Source organism: Protomyctophum bolini (genome assembly GCF_963924005.1).
Source record: "Protomyctophum bolini genome assembly, chromosome: 13".
Classification (NCBI taxonomy): Eukaryota; Metazoa; Chordata; class Actinopteri; order Myctophiformes; family Myctophidae; genus Protomyctophum; species Protomyctophum bolini.
The window spans coordinates 27709368-27736114 of NC_137874.1; the positions used below are offsets into that span (position 1 = coordinate 27709368).

A 26747-nucleotide genomic window follows, 5' to 3' on the forward strand; every position below is an offset into this window, starting at 1 on the left:
GAGTATGGCGCTCTGTCAATCACTGTTTTATGGCCCAACGCCTTCTACGAAGACGGTAGACACCCACTGAGGCTTTGACTGACAGGTTCAAGCCACCAATGATAATGCTGTCTATGAAAACATTTAATTGATGCATACTGTAAAAGTGTTGTTTCTTTTCCCCTTTCTACATATATTTTCTTTAGGATTTTTTGGTTGACTTTACATACATGTACTCAGTTTTATTTTATGTAGTTTTTTCCATTAGTTTATGAAGACAAATAATTTAAATAAATAAAAGGTAAGCAGTATAGACAAAGTTTTTCCATGTAGTCAGCAAGCAAACTGTCAACTTTTCAAACGATATTTCATCTTCTGATTTGTTTTTAAGCAACTAATAGTAATAGGCTATTTTCAAGGGTTGAATGCAGCAACTCTATAACACCAGTAATACAATATTGCTGCCATCTTGTGGACTGTTTACATCAGAGCAAGCCATCTGCTATTCTGAGAATCTGTTAATGACAGGACAGGTTAGAAAAGGATTAAATGATACAATAAAAACACAGATTCATTGGGGGTCCCTTGGCTGAGTGATCATGGTGCAATCTGCAATGCCACAACACACAGGCTTTAATGCCTGCATGACATTGAGTCCACGGTTTGATTCCTGTGCTGGCCGGACCATTTGCTGCATGTCACTCCCCTACTCTGTCCATTTCCTGTCTCTCTACTAAAGCCAACGCACGCACACACACAGCTACTGTATATACAGGTTCAGGGTTGAGGAATGCCCTCAGGAAGTTGGCTACTTTCCACTGACGTGCAGCAAGCTCCGTTTCCACAACTTCTCATACAATAGATTTCTAAGTGTGTTTTTAGAACAAGTGTGTAATCAAATAGGATCTGTATAGTGTTCTTTTTTCACCCTTAAAACCACTCTTCCTGAAAATGTAGGAGGTTCAGGCTAAACACCGTTGTGGATTAATGTTTTACTGCAATTTGGCATCAGGAGTGTTGGACATTAGTGTGCCCTCATTATTGGCTTGTGGAAAACCACCATCAATCATAATCTCAGAACAGGGAACTAAAACTGTTTATATGAACTCTGACACAAGAAATATACTAGTGTTTTCACGCACTCAACCTTGCTAAGTGTAAAAGCCAGCTATGCCACTCAACAAAGGATCCCCGCTATCCTGTTTTTGTTACAAGTAAAATATACCATAACATGAGGCAGGTTTAAATAGGGACATGGACACAATCTCATACAACCAATAATAGACCATGTTGTGATTTCAGAAAGTCAGTTCAGCAAAAACACACAAATATATTTATTTTTCAATTTTGTTATTCAGTGTGTTCCCTGCTGCATATCTGTTGAATAGATTGGGTAGTTTCCTTGGCAAACATCTTATCTGTTTTACAAATACATATTCTGACCTCACTGTTCCATTTGCCTGCAGCAGAATTAACCACTCCTCTATTTTCACTAATGGCATGCCATGTTTTTGAAAATAATATACAAGCTCACTAAGCATCACGGAGTGAGGCGTTAAAAAAAAAATCGGACCCGTCTGAAGTGAGTGGTGCTGTGCTTGTACTGTACTAGCCCTCCTCCCTGGCCTGTGTCTGTGTTAGGCTGTGCACAGTGACACGCTACAACAATATTTTGGTGCTTGGACAGGAAAGACATAGCTGTCTATAGGAGTGGTTGTACCACTCAAAAAGAAAAGACAAAACATGTGCTACAATGACTGTCCAAAATAGAGAAAAGTGATCCTAGAAAAAGATTATGCAAGTTATGATTATTTACAAAATGTCTTATGGTCAACTTGGGATCGGCTCCGTCTACAGATTCTAGTCTACATGTATGTAAATGTTTACACTGATCTTAACTAGTAATGTTAAGTTATCGTCAAACAAGTGCAATAGGTGGACACGAGTAGCAGCATGGCTATCACAATTTAAGTTTAAAACGGCTAATAAATTGCCTCACTTGGAGCATGTTTTAGATTCAGTGTTAACACATAGAGAGCTATTGTAATTCAACATTTCTGCTAAGACAATGGATGGGCAAAATATAAATTAGATAATTGCATCGATTCTATAATGCACAGGGACCTACATTTACTCAACTTTCAGTACTGTACACTCTTATCCCAAAACAGTAGTAAAACTGTTCAGTGATAGAATGTGGCTATGACATTTTACAAACTGTAAATATAGCATGATCTTTGACTATAAAGCCCAGACTATACTGTAGGCCGGATAACCATCTCATATGGGTCACCTGGAAATGTAAAGAAACTCGAGCCATGGTGATAAGCATCCTTTACCTTTACGTTGCACTCAGTGGACATCTTTGCACTCAGTGGACAAAGATGACCGTATAAAGTAAAGATTCACAAAACCAGGCCATGTTCTTGTGTGTCTAAACACAGGTTAGTTAAGGTAAACTTCTGCCTCCTTTAGGACATCCTCTTTTTGGTGAAAGTAGTCTCTGAACCATGAAATGTGATCCTTCTTCTGTTGGACTGTCAGATGAGCATTCCTGGCCAGACCAGCCACCACAAGCTCCATGAAGTGACGCACCGGCCCTTGTTGGGGAAAGCCTTCCACCAGGTGTTTCTCCAGGAAAATATGCTCATGGAATGGGACACTCATTTCCTCTTCCAGGCCTGAGGAAGAGTGACAGCAGCATTGTAAGAAAGTATAATACCAGACAGACAGTGTATTGTAGTGTGCCTTAGACAAATTCATGTTTGGCTTTCCTATTCCCTGTGTGTTATTCTAGGCTAGCATGCAACAATTACCTACCAGCTTCATTGTTTATTGGATACTCCCACAGTTTTCCTTCTTTGGTCCACTGAACCATTTCTTCTAAGGCATTGCGGGGTGATTGGTTGGTTGACATAACTAACTGATTAGTAAAGTCAATGTCCCATAGGGTTGGCCTCGCTGAAAACACAACAACAGTCGTGACGTAAACACATCCTTTTTCTAAACTATCTGTTAAAAAGGCAGCATAAATTGAGTTTCATTTTATTGAAAATAAATGTAATCATTCAAGAGGTGTTTGAATACAATGGCAGCAAAGATCTGGTGAAAATAATGAATCCAACTACACAGAAAATGATTGTTTTGGTGTCTCATCAATACAAATCTCAATATGCCAAGATTTAAACGCTTTAGTACACATACTGACATCTATGTGGGTAAAAGTGTGTAAAATCGGCATAAATCAAGACAAATGCAGTAGTACGGTATATCGATTCCTTACCTAATGCGGACTCAGCTTCTTCTACAGTGGGGGAAAAGATGCCAAGTCTTTTCCCTGAAAACAGGGTCCTCCTATCAACAAAGCAGGGGCATTAGACATCAAGTCCACTGTACACCTCAAACAAACATGGACGCAAATATAAAAAATAACTTGCCTTCTCCGGACGCCATTCAGCTCAGCTGTGATGCCTCTGTCATGTACGTACCCTCGCCCATCATCATCAAAGCGGATCTGATTAGATGGCCGAGCATGCTGTCTGTTTGGCTCTCTCCCCACTTTCATGTCAGCAATGATTACACTGAGAAAGATTGATAGATATTATTTTGGACATAGGAACTGGGATTTGTGTATTCCATTTCACAGAATTTGAATGAGGGTTTCGGACCAAAGTAAATTTGTATCATTAAAAAGTGTACACAAACTCATTTGGGTTTCATTATAATAAATGGCACATAACTGTGAGAAAATATCTGAAATTGTGTCATCATGTGTCACTCACCTAAATTCCAATACATTTTAGTAGTAGTTTAATCATTTTCTAAGAACATGCATTTCATACAACCTTGCTCTTTAATACAGCTCTATATTAACAACATTCATGTTATACAGAGAGTGAACAGTACACATACCCTAGGCTGTTAACTTCCCCTTTCTTCTGGGACTCATCAACTGCCTCATGTTTCCTCAGTTGTCTGAGAAGCTCCGATGCAGCCTGGCTTCGGTTCGGTAGAGTGGCAGCAGCGGCTGAGGCAGCAGCAATCAGCTCAGGATTCAGCGTGTCACTGACAATGGAAAATTACATGTTATCACTCAATGTTGTAAGAACATATGGCATTGGCATCACACACATCCGCTTATAATATCTTTGTTTAACACAGAACTACCGTCTCACCTCTGGACTGATGCATCCTCTGTGGCCTTCTGAAACATACTCTCTGTGCTCTCCATAGCTGCTGGCTTGGGGGTCTGTGTGGAACTTTCAATGACTTTCATGTTTTTAAACTTCCTCTTGCTGGTGACATCCACCTTCATGGCCCCCAGGAGATCCAGCAGACTCGCCTTGCTGCGCTTTGATGGGTCACTGTTTTTCTCACTGTGTTCTGTGTTCTTTAGTACTTCTGGTGTGCTAACACCATCCATATGATGTTTGGTTTCTGCCTGAACCTCTCCAACCTCCACCAAACCCTCCCCATCTTTGGCCTCTTCTAGCCTTTCCTCGCTTGTAGATTCTTCTGACTTTTGTACTTCCGGCATACTAATAATATTCACCTGTTGTATGGTATTAACTGCATCGGTCTGAACTGCTCCAATCTCCACCATACCCTCCCCTTCTGCTCCTTCTTCTAGCCTAACCTTAAGCCTTTCCTCAGAATCCTCACTTTTGCTGGTGACATCCACCTTCATGGCCCCCAGAAGATCCAGCTGACTCTCCTTCCTGTTCTTTGATGGGTCACTGTGTTCTGTGTTCTTTAGTACTTCTGGTGTGCTAACACCATCCATATGATGTTTGATACTATCTGCCTGAACCTTTCCAACCTCCACCAAACCCTCCCCATCTTTGGCCTCTTCTAGCCTTTCCTCGCTTGTAGATTCTTTTAGCTTTTGCACTTCTGGCGTGCTAATAACATCCATCTGTTGTATGGCACCATCAGCCTCTGTCTGAACTAATCCTACATCCACCATACTCTCCCCTTCTTTCCCCTTTTCTAGCCCAACCACAAGCCTTTCCTCACTTGTAGATTTGTTTGACTTTTGTTCTTCCAGCATGGTAATATCATGCATCTGCTCAATGGTACTTGTTGCCTCAGGCTCAGACTTAACCACTCCAACCACCGACACTTGTTGGGACATCTCTGTAACTTTGTTTTCCAAGTTATCAACCTCTCCTTCCATAGACGTTGAGGATTTGCCATCTTGCTTAGGAGGGAGAGAATCATTCTTTTCACAGTACTTGACTGGAGTTGTGCTAAGGGCTTTGACTCCTCCATTAACAACCCTGTTTAAAAAGGTAAAAAGAAGAGCTAAACAAGAAAACCAGGACTCTACAGTACACACTATTAAATATTTGTATTTGCATTTAATAGTTTCAAGCGAAAACAAGAACCCAATAATGTTACGTTGAAGTTTGAAGCAGGTAACTAACACTGCTCTTAAGCATGTTAATAGAAGTACACAAGGCTCAAACTGGCTGTGGCATGGTCTCTTCAAGTTCAAAGGTCTTGTGTGAAGACACAGTGGAAGCATCTAACGTTACACGTCACACACAAAATACATAATAAGCGCAAGTAAAGTATGGGAACTTAATAACGTATACACAAGGAACATGTACATGTGTCTCTAAAAGGAACTATTTTATTTCATGTGGTATGCTGAATGAGAACCTGAATGTTATTACATTCAATGCTAGCAAATAATCACGTATCCTATTCCTACGATTCCTACCTACCTCAAAACGGTCAGTGCAGGTATGTCGCATTTCGTTAACACACATGCATCAGCTGCACGATGTCGAGCTCGATATAACGAATAAAACACTCTTCTATACATAGTTTTTGATCAAGATAGAAGAAAGTTCGTCCTTGCAGTAAGCATGGGGTCAGTCCATAGAGTATTCCCTTTGTTGTTACATTAATATGGCACCGCCGTGGAACTGAATCACAAAGGTAGTTCCGCCGTAGCAGAGCTCTGCGACGTAGAAATGTGGACTTTTCTATATCGCGAAAGTAGTTATTTGAAGTTTTTGAATGAACAATAACAACTTATATTATTAAAAATATTTCCGATTATGCATGCTAATTAATATTGGTTTTATAAGACGATAAGAATACTTTTTTCACCCGGGTAAAAACATAAAATCTACATTATATATCTATATATATATTATATACATATATTCAGGGCCGGATCTACCATATGGGCACTTTGGGCACGTGCCCAGGGGCCCTTGGGCACCAGGGGCCCCTAAAAAAAAAAAAAAAAAAAAAAGTTTTTTTTTTTTTTTTCACAGAAAATTTCCCTGCTAATCGGAATGAAATAAATGGTGTCTAAAAAGATTAGTGTTTTATTGTTGGTGAGAAGGGGAGCTGAAAAGTGCAATTGTGTGTAAAGCAGCAACAATGTGCTAGATTCGCTGTCACTCCAGGGTTTCCTGCACAATGTTGTTGGCATGGCGCTGCGCCATGCTTGAAATAAATCGCGCGATGCCAAAGGGGGCTAGTGAATCATGGTGTGTGTGTGATATGAAATGTCTAGTACCTCCCCAGTGCCACCCCAGTGTCTGCCCTGCAGTGTCTGCCCAGTGTCTGCCCAGTGCCTCCCCAGTACCTCCCCAGTACCTCCCCAGTGCCACCCCAGTGTCTGCCCTGCAGTGTCTGCCCAGTGTCTGCCCAGTGCCTCCCCAGTACCTCCCCAGTACCTCCCCAGTGTCCCCCGAGTGCCTCCCCAGTGTCCCCCTCAGTGCCTGCCCAGTGTCCCCCGAGTGCCTCCCCAGTGTCCCCCTCAGTGCCTGCCCAGTGTCCCCCTGAGTGCCTCCCCAGTGTCCCCCTGAGTGCCTCCCCAGTGCCTCCCCAGTGTCTCCCCAGTGCCTCCCCAGTGTCCCCCTGACTGCCTCCCCAGTGTCTCCCCAGTGCCTCCCCAGTGTCTCCCCAGTGCCTCCCCAGTGTCCCCCTGAGTGCCTCCCCAGTGTCTCCCCAGTGCCTCCCCAGTGTCTCCCCAGTGCCTCCCCAGTGTGCCCCTGAGTGTCTCCCCAGTGCCTCCCCAGTGTCTCCCCAGTGCCTCCCCAGTGTCTCCCCAGTGCCTCCCCAGTGTGCCCCTGAGTGTCTCCCCAGTGTCTCCCCAGTGTCTCCCCAGTGCCTCCCCAGTGTGCCCCTGAGTGCCTCCCCAGTGTCTCCCCAGTGTGCCCCCCAGTGTCTCCCCAGTGCCTCCTCAGTGTCTCCCCAGTGCCTCCCCAGTGTCTCCCCAGTGCCTCCCCAGTGCCTCCCCAGTGCCTCCCAGTGTCCCCCCAGTGTCTCCAATAGCAATACAAGAGCAATAATACGAATTAATCTTAATTTATTAATCTTATTTAATTAATTAATCTAATTCATTAATTCATTAATCAAATTTTTCGACGTGCCAGAAGGCCCCCCCGCGCCCAGCACCATGCCAAAGCTTTTTCCTGCACGAAACACTGCACCCTGGGGGGGGGGGGGGTAGGCGACCGGAAATAGGCCAATGTAAGGCATAAAACTGCCACAAAACAGCAAAATTGTTGCGCGAGCGTGAAGGGGGGCCCTTCGAGCTTCAGTGCCCAGGGGCCCTCAGAGGTGTTAATCCGGCCCTGCATATATTATATCTATTATACTAATCCTAACTCTGTAAGAACCTTTCGGTGTCATCCTTTCCCACTTTTAAATATTGGTAAAAACAAAGAACAAAAAACAGTGATGATCCAACAGGACCTTTGGCCCTAGACTCGCAGTGGACCAGGGCTACAGGACCTTAGGCAATGGCACTGCAAAATCACAGCAAGCGACGGGGGGGGGTCTTTCACGACATTAAATTATTTAAATAAATCCCGTAAAATGTATGGTCTTCGTTTATTTCAATGCTACAAAAATAGTAACCCAGTAATCTATTATTATTATTCGTTTAATTTGATCTGTTAGGACCTTAACGACGCACTCGCGTTACGTAGTACTAGTCTAGCGTGAATCAAAATGGCGATATTTCAAAAAAAGAGGTCGGAGCTGCGATTCATGGAATAATTAAATCAAGAAATGGATATCTACCTCGATAAATTAGCTCGAAAAAATAATCCTAACAGTGGATGCTTTTAATATATAATTTCCTGCGAAAAACCGGAAAGATTATAGCGTTAGATCAACTTGTACACAGGTAAGAACAATAACATTGGCTAAGTTATTAGCTTTGCAGGCTAAGGTAGTTCACAACCAAGCTAACTGGCTAGCTACACCAATGAAAAGTAGTATGCTTTGAATAACAATCCTATACTATGAAATAAGTGATGCGTGCGTTTCTAACATTGCATTTAGTTTAATATAAACACAAAATGCAACATGAACATGCATGCACCGCTGTGATAAACCAGCATTGAATGAGACTGCTGTTTACATAGGTCGATCTGTGATGACTGTATGTAATCATAACAGTAAGTAAAGTTTGATATAGCGCCATACACGCTTTATAAAGATAATTATCTTTATAAAAACAGGAAAAGGTAATACATCTCTAATAAAATTACAATAATTACAGAGATTACTTGCTTAGATACTATATAGATCTGCTTACAAAAATACACCTCGGACACGCAGGGAATCCCAGAGTATAGGATCTTTAATGGTAAACGGTGATCTTTTACCTTCATAACTTGCAACGGTTGTCTGAGGACCTCATCACCTCAAGCTGTGCTGTGGCTTTAGGGAAGAGTAGTTCAGAAATGTATTGTTGAGAGTTGCTGGTATGACAGGGAGCCAGGAATCTAGTTTAAATTAACTGTGACAAGTATGCTCAACTTCTCAAGGGGCTTAAGCACAGTGCTTCTAATAAGGTCTAAATTACAATAATAGCCTAACTGCCAGTATTATGTGATTGTAATTTTGGGAGGGATCTGGCCTATGGTGTTCATTGGGTTGTGTTTCAACAGCCATGGCAGAGGAGCGGCGGCAGAACAAGTGCTCCGTAGTCCTGCCTACAGAATCCATGAAGGCAATTGCTGAGTCTATAGGAGTGGGGCAGATGCAGGAGGAAAGCTCTGCAGCCCTAAGTGAAGAGGCCAGCTTCAGAATAAAGGAAATATTTCAGGTAAGGGTCAGTGGATTCTGGCAGGTAAATGTTTGTGAATCTGTTTTGAATTTTATAGTGCATTTGTTGACAATTTATGGTAAGCAATCCCATCCCTTGGAAATGTTGTATATATTTCTCCCTGTCTACAGGATGCTCTGAAGTTTATGCACCATGGAAAGAGACGTAAATTGACAACCAATGACATTGACAATGCTCTGAAACTGAGAAATGTGGAGGTGAGTGCCTTTGCCATTTGAACTCCTAAATACGTTTGATTCCGATTGTACTTTTGCAATTGTACTTCATGGATGTCATCTATTGAAAATAAGTGCACATGGTGAATCCTCCAAAAATATATATATTTGTATTATTGCACTGTGCAATAAATACTTTCAGGGCTGTCCTGGCCTTTGTTTATTAAATAATTAAATGAGGCATTTGTCCAGTTCCCAAATAAGTGTCTTATTTTAATAATTCCAACTATTTCTATAGCCCCTTTATGGGTTCCAGTCCCAGGAGTTCATTCCCTTTCGCTTTGCAAGTGGTGGTGGAAGGGAGCTTCATTTCTATGAGGAAAAGGAAGTGGACCTCAGTGACATCATCAACACGCCCCTCCCCAGAGTTCCACTAGACGTTTCTCTTAAAGGTAATACATTAAATAATGTTGCATGTCATCAGTTATATTCCATCCTTATTCTCCTTTTCAATGTGTGTAGTCTGAACTAAAACATCCCATCTATTTTCGTTTTAATGTGCAGCACATTGGTTAAGTATTGAGGGTGTGCAGCCTGCTATTCCAGAAAATCCACCTCCAGGTGAGAGCTCAGCCTGCTTTGTATTTTAACCTATCAGAAAAAACACAGTAAAATGTTAATGCAAAATCAAACATGCTTCTATTAAATGGATTAAAATATAAATACTCTCTCAATTACTCTTATTTGTAGCACCAAAAGAGCAGCAAAAGGCTGAGTCTACAGAACCCCTGAAAGTTGCCAAGCCAGGTCAGGAGGATGAAGGACCCATTCAAAACAAGGGACAGGGGGCAACCTCTGCAGAGGGCAAAGGTAAGCATCTTATATTTTATAGCACAGTACATTGCAATCGCCCACAAGAGAGTTTTTTCCAAATCCCCTTAATCTCTATCTTTCAGGAAAAGACAAGATGAGGATGAAGCCACGCAGCACTCATGAACTATCTGTGGAACAGCAGCTCTACTACAAGGAAATCACAGAGGCCTGTGTTGGCTCATGTGAAGCCAAAAGGGCTGTAAGTTGTGCCTCCCATATTATAGGATCCGTAAGGCTTAATTATAGCTTGTCACATGACAAAACCATGTATTTTTGTCGAGTATAAATTAATCCATATGCTGTGTTCACACTAGCAGCGTCAAAAATGTAGTCAACTACACTGTCGGCAAGTTGTCAACAACGGGGAAAGGATTTGTTCTTCCCTATTATAAGCAGGAATTGCGTGGAGAGAGAAGGGGAGTGGAAATAAAATAAAATATAACAAACAAAATCATCACTGCATCATTGGAGCGCTGAAAGAAGCCAGCTCACCTTTTTAATGTAACTTTTGTAGCTCGTCACACACTGACATGTTTCAGGTCTCAGTTTGTATCTTCATGTTGCTGGTTTACACGAAAATGACCTAGCCTGTCGATTTGTCGCTGCTAGTGTGAATGCAGCATAACAAATATAATAATAATAATAATTATTATTACTGACTGTTATCACATTGGTTTGTCAAGTATTGTAGTTAAAATTGGCTTGGCCAATCCTGAAAAGGTTGATATTGCCCCTTCCAAAGCTTACCGGTACTTTGAATTATTACACATTATGTAAAAAAGAAAAGAGAGTAAACCGTGTGTTTTCTTTTGTCTTGCTCAGGAGGCTTTGCAGAGTATTGCCACAGACCCTGGGCTGTATCAGATGCTACCACGGTTCAGCACATTCATCTCTGAGGGGGTGAGCATCTAATATCTATTCCCATTCCTTCAACATCTGTGTAACAGTTTGACTTCACAGACACATTGATAGCAGTTACAGTACCCAGGCATCTTGCTGTTGAAGGTACTAACTTAATGCTCTTTTCGAAGGTGCGCGTAAATGTCGTACAAAACAATCTGGCTCTGCTGATTTACCTAATGAGAATGGTCAAAGCTCTAATGGACAACCCCACACTATACCTGGAGAAATATGTAAGCATTTCACACGACACAAAATTCATTTTTTACACTGGAGAGAAAAAATATTTCAACAATATTATTTTTTCCTCCCCCTCTATGACTTTTGTGTAGTTACATGAGCTGATTCCAGCTGTGGTGACGTGTATTGTGAGTAAGCAGCTGTGTTTGAGGCCTGATGTTGACAATCACTGGGCACTAAGGGACTTTGCTGCTCGCCTCATGGCCCAAAGTTGTAAAACCTTCAGTACCACGACCAACAACATCCAGTCGCGCATTACCAAGACCTTTACTAAGGTGTGTTTTGATTTTTCATGTTACAGTACAGACTAAGCATACTATAGCTATAAATAATAGTGCACTAGTTTTTACAAATAAGCTTGTATTCATTTTAAGGAATCATTGAAGTGTGTAAAATGGCTTTGCTATATAATATGCAGTGATTATTGGTAGAAAAAGAGAAGGATTTCACCCCTGTTGTACTATTCTCTAACTATCTGTTGCTGTTCACCCTCAGAGTTGGTTGGATGAAAAAACCCAGTGGACAACACGCTACGGCTGCATAGCAGGACTTTCTGAACTTGGATCTGATGTGAGTGTGATTCTTATTTTGTTATTTTGTTTTATTTTATTGTCTTTCTTGTGTTGTCATTAACATCTGACTTCATCTTCTGTAGGTGATTAAGACATTGATTCTTCCCCGGCTTGCTGTAGAGGGTGCACGCATCAAAGCAGTGATGGAAGGACCAGTGGTGTCTAATATTGATAAGATAGGAGCTGACCATGTTCAAAGCCTCTTATTGGTAATGACTTTAAAGACATTTTATTGTATGAATTGATTAAGTTGTAATATTATATCACAAACGCAAATTGGATGAGACTTTGTTTGCATCTTCTAAAATTGCTTATATTCCATATTCTAAAACAAAACTGGTTATTTCTTAAATTTTCCCTCAAGAAACATTGTGCCAGTGTTATTGCCAAGACCCGACCTTTACCAGATAATGGGGAGCAGTACCGGGCAGACTACGGTTACCTAGGACCCATGCTTTGTTCCCACGTGGTGAAGGCCAGGACGCAAGCTGCATTACAAGCTCACCAAGTCAATAGAACCACCTTAACAATCACACAGGTACCTGAATCCCTCAAAGCTTCATGAAAGAAAAGGGATTGTTACATTATTAGTGTGGGAATAACTCATTGTAAATGTAACACTCTCTTGTATATCCATACCGTTAGCTCATTAATGGCACACTAAACTGTTGTTCACGTGAACCAGTTAAAACTTGTCTGTTTATTTTCTGTTTTTTTCAGCCTCGTCCCACTCTCACAATGTCACAGAGTGGCTTGAGTGGATCTTCAGGGTCTCGCACTCCTAGCATCATTAAAGTTCCCACCTCCCTCACCCTCATGTCTCCTCGCCCAGGGACACCATCTCAGCCTTCTCCCCCTGCAACAAAATACATTGTCATGGCAACAAGTGCAGGAGCTTCCTCAACTCAGCAGGTACATTGAGATGCAGCCAGTACGCAAGGAAATGGTCACCACCACTGGGTATAGTGAAGATGGCAAAAATAATGAAATATTTGGTTCGGTGCTAGACATTTGGCATGCTGCAGCTAGAGACTTGACACCATTAAGGATGTAGGTATTATACGGTATGGTACATTTACATTATGTAATGTGTATTACTCTTGTTACAAATATCGCATTAGCCCACTGGACGCAGTAGTTTCAGTCCAATCCAGTTCATGATATCACTGACACATCGTCATAACTAAAAAATGTATTCTATAAAATCAGCACTAAAAAAAAAAGCTAAAATAAACCCAACTCTAGTCTTAAAACATGGTTTAATATCTGTTTTATTTGTACTTTCTCAGGTTATCACCCTCAGCTCTTCCCAGTCAGGCTCCCCAGTCACAAGCACTGTTCAAAGTGCCACTTCCACCTTGCAACCACTGGTAAAACTGGAGCCGGGAGGGGGGCCTGGTTTATCGGGGTCCCGGCCTCTCCAGAAGTACATAGTGGTGTCTCTACCCACTTCTGCCTCCTCATCCTTGGAGAGTAAGAGCTCCATGCTTCCCACCTCCATATCTTCATTAGAAGCAGGAATGAAGATGGAGCGCTCAGAATCTCCTGGAGCCAGCACCCAGTCCCCTCATTGAGACAGTCCAGTGCCACAGATAAATTTTACCTTACTGGAGCTGCTCCCACATAAACTTTCTGAAAGCAAACACCATATGACTGAGAAAGCATGGATGTTACCAGATATTGTATATATGTTCATGCCTAATGAAAACTGGGAGGTTAATCTGTGGCATTTGTAATGGTTCAAGTGATATTCTAACTGATTTTGTTTTCCTTTTTTTTTACTCCAAAATAAATCAGATTTTGTAAGGATCTCTGTGTGAACATACAATTTACAATGTTATGTTAATTATAATAGTATAGAATTGTGTTTAATTCGAGGCATGTGGCTCCTTTATAAAAGAGAAAGTAGTGGGCTGAACGCTTTATTATAATTTGCCATGAGAACCTATATTTTGAAAATCACACCGGAAGTTAAGGTAAGAGCTGTGGTCGTGTGGTGGGTAGTTGCGTTCGCGTATCTAGAATCTAGATTGTAAACTGCGCGTGCAACGACTGGCAATATTGTGGGAATATATATTTGGAAACTATGAATTTCAGAGTACGTGCTGCAACAAAAGATGACTGCAAGCATATAGAAAGGATGATAATGGTAAGGCCAGCTTACCTATAAACCATACTGGATAGACGTCTACACAGCATGTTCACTTGTTTCGTTCCACTTTTAAAATGTTTCTTAAATGTCTGTTAATTGCAGGAGTTGGCTGTTTATGAGAAAATGCCCGAACAAGTGAAGATATCTTATAAAGGTAATCTTGTCCTGCGACCATGAACGGGACGCCACAGAGACAGATCCTGCGCTTCTTTATTAGCCATGATTCATGTAATCATCATGGCAGTCATGTTTCAGGGCTAGCGCTTTATAGACTAAAAGAAGAGTCGCATGTGATTGTTGAAGCATGACCGAAGTCCTTGCGGTGGTCGAATGAATGATTTGCTACGTTCACATGTTGGCCGCTTGACGATTATTAAACACGAGTCAACCAATCAATACAAATCAATCAATCAATATTCCAAATAGCTGCTACCAAATGAAAGCCTGGCTATCGAGGCTAGCCCGTTAGCAACTTCAGTAAGCTTCAATAAAATAGGCCTATAAGTCATTCAGTATTTGCTTTGTTTGCTGTAGCAGGCTATGTTACCTGTTACTAATTTACAAGGTCAACTGCTCAATTAGATTTTTAGATAACTTGTATGCAATTGAAAACTTTGGCCTAAGGGTGGCACTAGAGGAAAAGCCATATGTTTCATTGCAATCTGCCCATAGACTTTTGCGAATTTGCGTGTGCAGTTGTGAATTGGAAATTGTGGCACTATAGTAGACATATGCTTTTGGTGTCACCAAAATCAGTAAGGTTCATGAAGGTGAACGGGGAATCATTTGACAACCCAGTCAGTAGATTTTTCACCCTTTAAGGATCTTCTCTGGTACCTTGCATTATTGTAGCTGCTTGAGGTGGTACAGGCATTGCGTCACTTTCTTTGTCACATCCTCTGGGTCACTGGGTGCATTCTCCAAGACAGGTTTTTGTACTGTTTACCACTGGTTCCCCAAATCCCCGTTGATGAGGGGTGTGTAAGACGTAGACCTCTGCTTACAGAAGTCCATGATCATCTCTTCTTTCTGATGTTTGGAAAGAGGCAGTTGTCCTGGCACACTGCAATAGGCTTGCCACCTCATCCACAAATTTGATTTGACTATTTATCCTTGGTTAAATAGTTCTGTGAGAGTTTTTAAAGAGGAAACTAATTCATGTGATTGTCTTTTTGCTGTGCCTTAGAATTGGAGCGTGATGGGTTTGGGCCAAATCCCTTCTTTGAATGCCTTGTCGCTGAAGTAACTGAGGACCTCAAGTCCAAAGAAGGTAAATGTGATTCTGGAATATGGAACAAATGTTTTCAAGTCTACCCCTTTTTATCAGTACATGGAGATGTTTGGAAGATTCAGTGGGACAGACCTTTTAGTTTAGGGATGAGGAAGTGGCAGCTGGCAGGCCACATCTTACCCTCATACAAACTCTTTCCGTGCCGCGCATGCGCACAACATAGTTGCGTTCTGTGCCCAGCCCCCTCTGCACTCGAAACACCATAGAAACACGAGGCGCTTGCAGAATCCTAACTGTGGGGCACCGAAGATTTTTCATTGAGGTCCAAATATCGCCTAATTGACAATCCACCAGGGGCGTCAACTCCGTGGGTTCAGAGGCGCAAATGAACCCACTGGCATTTTGGCAAAATATATCAATATGCAGTATATGCACCCACTGTCCACTGAAATTTCCCTTCCCCAGTGGTCAGACTCATGTTGTCATGCACGTAGTCACATACCTTTACGAGGGGTTGGGGGCGCTTGGGCCAAGATAGGTGTTGGGCCGCCGCCCATGGCATTCAAATGCTAATAAGGTGGCTTTTGTTTATCATGCTACTGTTTATCATTGATCATGTTGAACCCACTGCCGTTTTAAGAACCTTCCGCCTCTGCAATCCACGCACGGATGGAGAAAAGATTCAGAGAAATACGTTGATAAAGATAGTGGTTATAACAAGAGTGAATGGAGGGGACATTTTTGGATTGCCCACCATTGCAAAATTAAATCGTCTCCTACGGAAACAACACCGGCCTACGGTTAGTAATAATCGAGGGTCGTCTGTACTAAAGAAAGGACAAAAAGTTGTGAAAGTAGTCAAGGGCACAGATTGACACTTTAAAATAAGTTGTGAAAGGCGTCATGGGCACGGAAAGAGTAGAGTAAACCCCCATATCAGTCTGTCAAATATGTAGTTTGACTCTCTCACCAACTGCAAATTTGCCTTAATCCCTGCTGACACTTTGTTTCTTTATGACATAGGATACACAATCGTCGGGTATGCCCTTTACTTTTACACTTACAGTACATGGAAGGGACCTTCAGTGTTCATGGAAGACCTCTATGTGATGCCTGATTTCCGAGGTAAACGTTATTTTAGCAGTATTTCCCCTCATCATAGTTTTGTGGTTGACAGTCTACTTCACATTCTAAAGTTGAAAAGAATATGTTGACTCTAGATGACATGTTTCCCCCTGTTGTAAATAACATTATTAAACAACTATTAAAAGTCGTTTCAACTTTATGTTTATGTTTTCTTTTTCTGTAACAGGTAATGGCATTGGCAAGGGTTTAATGAGCAAAGTAGCACAGGTGAGTCACAAGCTCTTGTTAATACTTTTCTTTGGCTAAATAATTATACAATCCACTGACAGACCTAACCACTTTAACTTAATTATTATTTTAAATAGCAACCTCACAATGCGTTGCATCACGACACACTGTGAGCATGTATGTATATAATCCATAGATTCCCCCCCAACTACTTTTGCATTGTATGACAAAGTAGAGAATTAATTTACAAAAAACACAAGTTGAAATATGGAGATGCAAGTCTTCTGCCTGACATCAATGTTAATATTATGTATAATTTTCTTTACTTAGGTGGGTAAAGAGAAACGGTGTGTGAGGCTACAGTTATCAGTCTTAGATTGGAACACTCCATCTTTAGACTTCTATGTTGCAAAGGGAGCTCAGGACCTGACTGCCAGTGAAGGTTGGCACTTCCTTCGTTTTGACGGAGATGCTCTGGACAGATTAGCAAACGAAGCTCCAAAAGATTAGAAGGTTTACTGCTTTTATCTTACATGTCCAATATACCATAAGCCTGAATAATGCATACAAACAATTGGAGTAACCAAAGGGCCTGTGCATAATGTAATAGTCTATTTATTACATGATGCACAGATTCTTTAATTCCTTCAGTGTTTGAAGTAACTTATTTGTCATTTAAGGTCCTTGCAGACTGTTTTTATTTAATTTCACTTTTTTTTGCAACCACAGTAAGGACAAACTTATTAACATCTGTGACACTGGTCACCTTGATGGTATTGACAATCAAAGTTTACATCTAGCAGTTACAATGTGAAGTAATGCTCATACTGTAGATTTTTGCTGATGACGAGTAAGACGCGCGAACGCGGGAAGCGAATGCAGATCATAAATTGCAATAACAATTAGAATAAGCCAGGTCCACAACAAACAAATCACTCAGCTCCATATATGGACACAAAAGGGGCCAGGTCCACATATACAGTAAGCGATGCAACACACTCCATATTTGGACGTCCCGCTGTTACTGTATATGTGGACCTGGCCCCTTTTGTGCCCATATATGGAGCTGAGTGGACCTGGCCCCTTTTGTGCCCATATATGGAGCTGAGTGATTGCTGATGCAACACACTTCATATTTGGATAGCGGGACAGACACACAGACAGACAGACAGACAGACACACGGACAGACAGACATGATCTGCTAGGTCTCATAGTAAGTGCTCATTGCGTTCGCAATCACTGCGTTCGCAACTAGCACACATTAACTTATGTAACTCTGTACATTACATGCTGATGACTAGCAAACATTAATTCATGTAACTCTGTGATTGGTTTGAAAATAGACAGGCAGTCAGGCACCAAAATCAAAGTGACAAATATTTTATTTTACATACATATGTTTTCAAACAGTCATTAAATATAAATAAATGGATTGCATTCCAAGTTAATGATTAATATTTATCTTGTCAAAAATATCCGTCAGTGATTAGCTAAGAATTTTCAATAGATTCTTGACAAAAGTAGCTGAAATGCAAGATTTAAAAAGCAGTGTTTTCTTTCAACATAAACATTTGTTGTATATGTTCATGTTGTCACTGTTATAATTATATTTTACACCATTGATTAAAGTGTTCAAATTGTTTCTTGAATATGTTGTTGATTAATCAATAATGTGCTGTATACACTGAATTGTAGTCATTAAAAAAGTTTAAAAACAAGTGATTCAGATCACACAAAATATAGTATAAAATGCATGAAAATACAAAAGAATACATATGACCTATCTGAAATGCATGTTGCCTTCAACCCTTCGACAGTATTATGGATAATCGTATTTTGTTTCTTATAGCATAATATAATGTATTTGATTATTACGAGAAATTTTTCACCAGATACGGTGCAGAAGAATCCAGGGGAATATAATAACTATTTATTTTCTTTTTCTTTTTTAATCATAATTATCAAATTCATGTGTAGAACATTGCTCTCTTATTTAGAAAATCAATCAATCAAATATAATAATACAAAGATGATTTATTTTATAAATGCATTTTGCCCCCAATCTTCTGCTATTTCATTTTAATTTATTTTCTCATGTTTTTGCAAATTATTTTCTCATCCCTTGCAGTAAAAGTGTTCACAAATTTTCCATTTAGGTATATCGCCCCTACAAAGTGCAAGAACAAATAATTCCTGAACTTCAATGTTCTCTTAGAAAATTACCTAATCTTAACCCAACCCTTACCTTGCATAACCCACTTAGAAATAATACTGGAAAGCTCGCCTCAAACACAGTTACAGCCGGCAGAATTGCTTTGCCTGGTATTCCTAAACGTAACCGAAGTAAATTATGCATAAATGCTTAATCTTAACCTTAACCTTAACCTCAGTAAAATCATGGTGCCAAAACCTAACCATATTCCTAAACTTAACCTCAGTAAAACTATGTCTAACCCTAAACTTATTTCTAACACAAGTAAGACACGCAAACGCGGGAAGCGAACGCGTTTTTGTGTGTGTGTGTGTGTGTGTGTGTGTGTTTTGTGTGTGATACAGCTGCGCCCTCTGGTGGCGGGCAGGTGGTGTTACAGCGTGACAGACAGTAAAACAAAAATAACCACCCCACCGAGCGGTCAGCGTGAGGTTGGCGGGAAAAAAACGAGGGAAAGCGTGTTTTAAGGCGAGCATTCCGGATACCCTTGAGACATAATCATTTCTTCCATAGTGGCTGGTTACAGAGACTACAGGCTGAGTTGTTGTTCCTCTTAGACATAGGCATTTCTTCCATAGTGGCTGGGTACAGAGAATACAGACTGAGTTGGCACAGCAGAGTGCACAATTCCTCTTGTTGGTGGTTGGTAAGGATACGGTCTAAAGCAGAGCATTTGTACCATTCGGGGGGGGGTAGAAGAAGTACAACAGTTAATAAATAGATTATTTATATATATGTGTGTGTGTGTGTGTGTGTGTGTGTGTGTGTGTGTGTGACTGTGTGACTGTCTGATTCAGAGTAAACGATGTAGAATAGATACTCACATTTTCTCAGTAGATGTGCCCAGTTTACAACCACACATCAGACATGAACCGCCACAAAGTGCAAGCGTAGCTGAAGCCCAGCCTATATACAGGCCCTCGCCAATCTCATACCTGCAATATGATTGAAAGAATATGCAATCAACATACTGCACATACTATGAAAATGTATACATTAATCACTTAAAGAAAAGCTGGTTCAGTTTGACTTGACTTACTTTGTCCCTGGATAGAATTCATCAAAGAACTCCTGTGTTATGTTGGCTGCATACCAAGACACAGCAATCATTGTGCATAGTCCTGCAGCATAAAGCAAACACATTAATAATACCTATTAATCCATACCCATTTGGGAATCAATAGTCGTTTGGCGATATTCATTTTTTCTTTATTTTGCTGAATGCAGCATGCATTGTGAGTACATTTCGGTCAATAGCGTCCGGGCTCTGTCCTCTTATCATCTTTCCTCTGTCAGTAAAACCTACTTGAGTAAGTTAATAGATACATTAACCTACTTACACATTTTGGCACCAATTCCATCAAATTTTGACAGGTGTCCCATGAGGCATTCCCGTTATACTAAGTTCATCACATCTGCTTTTTTGTTAATATTAATTATTTTAAAAACTTATATTAAATGGTGCATTTACATAGTGCTTTTATCAAAGCACTTGCCTTTACATAGATTTAAGCAATATTGCTTATTGCTGCAATGCACGACCCTCGAGTGTAATATTGCGATTGTACTACAGTTACCCTAAAAAAAAGTGGGAAATGGGAGAAGGGAGTTGCACCACTCAGTTCACACGGGTGTGATTTTTGTGATGTTTTGATTAGTTGTTCCATTATGCTTGTCTAAGCACGGCTAGATGACTACTTCAACCAATCAGATTGCTTTCTCGAAACGACCTGTTGTATAATCAACCATTCACATCAGCAGGTGCAACCTGCACATCAGGAGCAATTAGGGGTTTAGGGTCTTGCCCAAGGACACTTCAACACTAATAACTTGGGGGAGCCCTGGATCGAACTGCGAAACTACTGTTCCCATCCGGCTGCTGCCACTCTACCCCTGAGCCACTGCTGCCCATATATTATGTAACTCAATGAAGTGCCGTTTATCCCATTAATTCCCATTAAGTTTCCATTGTAGTTTAAAATGAATTCCTTTCTGAGGATTACATGGTCACTTTATTATCTAATATTATGAATTTACCCTGTAGGACGAAGAACACTCCTCCAATTCCAGCCACCCTCCGCTTCATGATGTAGTTCTCCCCTCCTATCTTGGAACACTGCATTCCTATGAGAGTAGCTGCAATGCCAAACGTTCCAAACACAATCGATGCAATCATCAGTGCACGGGAAGCCTGTATATACCCTGGGAGCAGGAAACATGAATGAATACAATTAAAAACAATGTATAAACAATGATATAGATCAAATTTACGGAATAGTGTTTTTATATCTAGAATATCTCTTAGAATGTGCAACATGAGGAAAAGGCCAGCAAGCTCCAGTATAACAAACAATATTGTAATGGATCCATACTGTAATGGATCCATATCTGATCAGATTCTCATACCTTTTTTCAAGTTTTTTGTGTTATAGTTTGTAGATGTTGGAAATGGCTGTGACCTATATGGGGATCGAGTTCATCATGATCCTAGGAATCCAGGGAGACATTTTGATTGTATGACCAACGGTTCAAGGCCAAGTGGACTGGACTGGTATAGCCAGTGGCCAATTTGTAAAAATTGTCTTTCTTACAGTGCTCCCAGACAGTAGCGGAATGAAGCGGCAAGATGCCACCTAGAGCATGCGTCTCTTCCGGGTTTTAAGCAGCTGGTGGATGGAAATTATGCTCGTGTGTGGCTGTAACTTGACGCGTCGGCAAAAAACGGAAACGTTTTCCCGACACGCCAAGTTGCAGCTGCGCGTGAGTGTCATTTCCACCCACCAGGCATCGTGCTGTCTAGGTGCACTGTTAGCCTACTGTCTGCCTGCATGACAAGTTTGATACTGATTCGTCCAGCGGGTTGTGAGTTTAACTAAAAACTAACTCACTCATTCACACATGGGTGTGTTAGTCTCAGGTGTGTCCAGAGCTGTGGGTCCTGCTGTGTACAGTATGTCAATGTGCATGCACATTGCCGCACCTCTAACCCACCAATTGTTAATTTGATTAACTGCTGCCGTGTTGCTTCACAGTGCACTATTAAATAAGTCTCATGCAATCTGCCATTTTTGACCCTGCTGTAGTTTTTAACCTGAACAAACAACTAAATCTGCTTAGGGTTTACTCTCCCTTCTACTATATTGTAGGCCTACTCATTAGGATTTACAATATCAAACTATACAAATATAAAAGTATAAATATAGGCTAAAGATCCTTCTACCCATGTGGGTGAAAGGATGTTTATATTCTAAACTACAGATCCAGAGTCAATGTGAAGGCCATCATGATCAAAATAGTGCTTTTTATGTTTCGTTTGAGCACTTAAAAATTTACATCTAAAGCAGGTTTGGTTTAAACCAGAAGTGGACAACTATTTTTAAACATATTTAGCCTACAGTACCTATGTGTACCCCTGTAAAAGGAGAAGCATTTATTTTGAAAGTGACCAAAGAGATCATGCCTCTAACCCTCCCAAAAGAGTTAATGTTATCCTTGCTTGCATTTCCTAGTATCAACCGCAAGATGTGAAACAGTTGTTAAAGTGGATTAGTAGTGGAAAGTTGAATTATGTCCTGCAGCTCCTGCAACGGTTACGTGAAATTGCCAAACATTATTAATAGTATTAATAACTAACTTATTACTAATGGGAGCTGTTGTGCCATATATAGCCCTCTGTCAATACATGGGGGAAATAAGGTCCAAATAAGAGCACATCATTTGATCATCATTTAAAGCTAATCTACACAGTCACACAGCCGCATTGCATGGCGGAAATAGCACATTTTCAACTGAAATGCTCTTGATGCTTGATTGACTTTTGATAGATCTGCTAATCTCGTTTCTGAACATTAACTCTATATATAGCCTGGTTCACATTATTGTTTTAGGAAAATGTGTGACACAATGACATCAGCAGCACTTCAGCTACATTGACTTGACAGCCATATACCCATCATATTCAGCTCTGTCAGGTTTATCTCTCCCAGCAAAATCATTCAGAATTCCCAATGCGACATTTTCTGTTACAGGCTACAAGTTACTGCATGAATGATCATGTCAAACTGGTTTTCAGTTGTAAATCGATTAACTTCTCTGATTGACACTTATACATTAGGCTTAATTATTCTACTGCACCGCTTGGGCATTAGCCAATCCAATTACGGTAATTAATTTTTTGTGACCAGTGCACCCTCACCTCAATATACGGTAGACCAAACCAGATGCCAATTAGCCTCCCGTACAACGAGTTTAAGGCGTCAATAACAACATAAACAATACAACTTGCAATGCTATATCTGTTTTTACATGCAACTCTCTTCAAAGTGTTTTATAGTTTTATGATGTGTAGATTTAGCAGAATTTAGGTGAGGTGGTATGCTTATCTTATCTAAGAGTATTTTATAATACCCATCTTCATATCTTGTATTGCCCAAATTCACTTTAGATTATAATAGATTATAGGACAGTAGAAATCTGATAGGGCGGTTTACAGGTAAGCTAAGGTGATGTTCATTGGCAACAACTGAGAGAGACAGGACACTTAAGGATAGCGCTTTTCATAGCGGAATTTGATTTGTTGAACTAAAGCATCAAATATGAGCTATACTGTACGTTTAACACTTGAAAACTTGAAAACAATGACAATCTGTATCCTCTGTAAACATTTTTTCTTGACAAATGGCATACACAGAAGTTTTGATAAAGTTGCTGCAGTAACTTAAATAAAGCTGACTACACACCAAGGTGTATGGTCTGTTGGTCATTTCATCTAGTACATTTGCTAGAACCGTAAGAGTAATGGAAAAGGTTATCTCTTGGTGCGCAAAGTCCTTAGTGAGTAGCTGAGTGACTGGATTGGACTTAAACCTCATCATTAGCCAAGTTATAAAAAAACAAAACAGTTATTCCTGTTGTAAGCCACATACCATTAAGGGCAAGCAAAGATGGAAAGTCACGGCAATTGCTAACCCCAGTGGAGTCAGTTGCGCAGGACATCCATAGGTTTTCATAGATGGTTGAGGTGGTGATAACGTTCCCATCCACTGAGGATTCTTTCCAATTATAATTCTGAAGGGCGACACCAACCATCACCCAGCCCAGAAACCCCAGGAATAGAGCAAAACCTTCCACTATCGCATTCATTATATCCTTGTTTGTTGCTTTTTTTATCCAGTGAGAGAAACAACCTAATGCAAGCACATTGATAAACGTTGCCTCCAAGCGCTCTTTGTCTACAAATGAGGGGATTTGTGTTGGTTGCGCGGTCTCAGGACCAATTCTCGGCAATCCATCTCACAAACCACTGTTGATGACACAGGAACTTGTGAAATCAATGACTAATTGTGAATGGGCCACTTGTCATTTTCCTTTTATTCTCCTATCTATTGAAACTTTTCAAAGACTGCTAAGTGTTTATCTAAGGGACAACAGAAAGGAGGTCCAATGTTCAAACCTGACAACTACGTCTATACACACTGGTTATTTGTTACCTTGTGATGTTTACTGAACACTGCATCAATAAAATCAAAGCAATTGAAGTAAGTCACGCTCACGTTCTGACTCTCCTTTAACAAGGCTCTTTAGGCTGATGTCTGTCTGTACTTTCACCACTGAATGTATAGCATAGATTACACACCATGGGCGGTCTTGCTTGTTATCTACTGGGTATACATAAAAGATTTATCTTCATTAGTCTATAAAGGTATGATATTGAGTTTGACTTACAGTATATCTTACTCAACATTACCTTCTCTCCCAAAACCAATTATTTAATCCAAAATGGCTAATCAAGATAAAACCTACATGATTTTTACCAAAAACTTTATAGTGAGCTGCAGCTAAATTATAGGTGGTGCAAGTGTAAAAGTTGTTATTTTTTAAGCCTTCAGATGGCGGGCCAGAACACAACCATGCTAATTCAGGAACTGGAAACAAGTGACAAACCACCTTATATACAGTACAATAACCAGTAAGACGCCTGAGGGCGCACACCTGAGGCATGCATGCATCCGCCTGGGTGACAGCAGATTGCTGGGCGAGCAAATATCCGCCTGGTTGACAGCAGACTGCTGACCGAGCACTGGCGCTTTGGCATGAGGGGTCAGATCAACATATGGAATGAATTTCCTTACTGGCCATATATGGAGCGTGTCTTGAGTGTACAGGGTTTGATGAGGTCGGATCAACATATAGAATGTCAGAACAGGTCAGCTCCATATATGGAGATCTAAGGGTTTGAGGTTTGAGGTCAGATGTAGAGTTTCTGGCCAATATTGATGAGATCAGGGTTCTCCATATATGGGCTTAATATTGATAACATTACCACGTGATGTCACGAGGCATGACCTGCCTGGGGTGACCAACTGACTGACAGGAAATGCACGATTTCATAGTAAATGCGATCTGCAGTCGCAATAACTACAGTATATTGCTATAAAAGTGTATAAATAGATGTAACTACTGATAGAAATGCCAATTTCACTTGTTTATCCTGTATGAGTTCTCTCTCCTGATATTGTACAGGCCAAAACATGCTTGTTTCCAACAACTGAGGCACAAATGGTCTCGTGAGTCAAGTGACTATAACCGTCAAACAGATCCAGAGTTAGTGTCGAAGTGTCCTAATTGCTCCTGATGAGCAGCTTGCACGGTTTCCTCTGTCATCGGTGTATGAATGTGTGTGTGTGTGTGTGTGTGTGTGTGGGTGAATGAATGGGTGAAATTGGTGAATGTAAAGCACAATCTATGAAGTGCCTTGGATAAGGCGCTATATAAATGCACCATTTATCATATACCATTTTCCTTAAAAAATGTGTGGGCTGAGACTATTTCTCACAACAAACACCATATACCGGTACATATATCATGAACGCAGCATCCAATCATACCCAAATTGGACATTGCACATTGAGAGGCCTCTATAGAGCATATAAAGCACACCTCCAAAACAACAATTTCAATTTTGCACATCCCCCCCCCCCCCCCCCCCCCACACACACACACACACAGCCCCCCCCATGGGTAGATGCCCAGACCTGGCGTTGATGCACTTTTCTAGATTACTAAAGAGCTGGAGAGACGAGGAGACCACTGTTGCTGGTCAAACACTTATATAGCAATGTTTGCTGTCGGGATATGGAGCTATTTAACACTTATTTTAACAAAGAAACAATCACTAACACCATCTTTAAATAGCCAAACGGTTATGACAAAGGAAGTATGTTTTAGAAAGGGCTCTTATCTGATGTCACAGTTAGGTGTAGATAATTAGTTCTACCATGAAAGAGATGATCATAAAGGAGTTTAGTCATATTAGGACATATATTAGATTAGATATGACCGTATCAGATGAGAGTGACTTCTATAAAACATACCAGCACAATATGGCTGCACAATGATTCAAAGGTAATACAAAATTATGATTCTAGCTTTCACAATTCTATACTGTCCTGAAACTTAAAATGAATTCAAACATCAAACATATTTTGTCAGCTGTTGCATCTTGCCCTCATCTTCTGAACATTACATCTGGATTCATAACCTGTACAACACATCTCCCCTTCCAGCAGGCTTATGGACCAACAATAAAATCACAGAGACAATTTACATACTGTTCTATTTGACCAGAGACATTACACCAAAAACCACAGTGAACAATGATTATATTCAAATGATTATAAAATCACATTAATTATCAATGCTCATTATTAATACTGATAGCAATATTCATTTAAATCAGGATTATCATTTCAGTCATAATCATGCAGCCCTATACCAGTGTATATATGTTACTTACCTGGGAGTGCAAAAAGTGATGGAAAATCACGACAATTATAGATCCCTGTTGAGTCATCAGCACAAGACATCCAGAGATTTTCATAGATTGTTGAGGTTGTAATCACACTGCCCTCCGTCGTGGATTCTTTCCAATACTGATCTTGTAATGATATACTAACCATTATCCAGCCTGCAAAACCTAGGAAAAGTGCTACAACCTCAATGATCTCATTCAT

The 26747-nt window shown here is 40.6% G+C and overlaps 4 protein-coding genes across 4 annotated transcripts; 2 read left to right on the forward strand and 2 right to left on the reverse strand.

Annotated features, from left to right (window-relative positions):
• Positions 1-1308: 1308 nt before the first annotated feature.
• On the reverse strand, positions 1309-5898 carry LOC308326933 (uncharacterized protein). The gene is made up of 7 exons (XM_080780017.1): positions 5709-5898; positions 4155-5258; positions 3892-4044; positions 3417-3560; positions 3263-3333; positions 2800-2940; positions 1309-2660 (listed from the first exon to the last, which is right to left on the reverse strand). Exons 1-7 carry the CDS (start codon positions 5807-5809, stop codon positions 2425-2427), a joined length of 1950 nt encoding a protein of 649 aa, XP_080636143.1. The 5' UTR covers positions 5810-5898; the 3' UTR covers positions 1309-2424.
• Positions 5899-7971: 2073 nt separating this feature from the next.
• Positions 7972-13628, forward strand: taf6 (TAF6 RNA polymerase II, TATA box binding protein (TBP)-associated factor). The gene is made up of 15 exons (XM_080779465.1): positions 7972-8137; positions 8907-9064; positions 9196-9282; positions 9539-9692; positions 9805-9861; positions 9991-10110; positions 10197-10312; positions 10936-11013; positions 11145-11246; positions 11346-11528; positions 11749-11823; positions 11909-12034; positions 12190-12363; positions 12546-12737; positions 13115-13628. Exons 2-15 carry the CDS (start codon positions 8909-8911, stop codon positions 13397-13399), a joined length of 1905 nt encoding a protein of 634 aa, XP_080635591.1. The 5' UTR covers positions 7972-8137; positions 8907-8908; the 3' UTR covers positions 13400-13628.
• A 207-nt stretch (positions 13629-13835) lies between these two features.
• On the forward strand, positions 13836-18165 carry sat2b (spermidine/spermine N1-acetyltransferase family member 2b). The gene is made up of 6 exons (XM_080780048.1): positions 13836-13974; positions 14080-14131; positions 15164-15247; positions 16232-16333; positions 16521-16561; positions 16853-18165. Exons 1-6 carry the CDS (start codon positions 13912-13914, stop codon positions 17030-17032), a joined length of 522 nt encoding a protein of 173 aa, XP_080636174.1. The 5' UTR covers positions 13836-13911; the 3' UTR covers positions 17033-18165.
• Positions 18166-19288: 1123 nt separating this feature from the next.
• On the reverse strand, positions 19289-26747 carry LOC308326981 (claudin-15-like; the record flags this gene model as incomplete). Its single annotated transcript, XM_080780084.1, has 5 exons — positions 19289-19394; positions 19560-19670; positions 19775-19856; positions 20773-20937; positions 26531-26747. The coding sequence occupies 5 exons, from the start codon at positions 26745-26747 to the stop codon at positions 19289-19291; spliced, it is 681 nt and encodes a 226-aa protein (XP_080636210.1).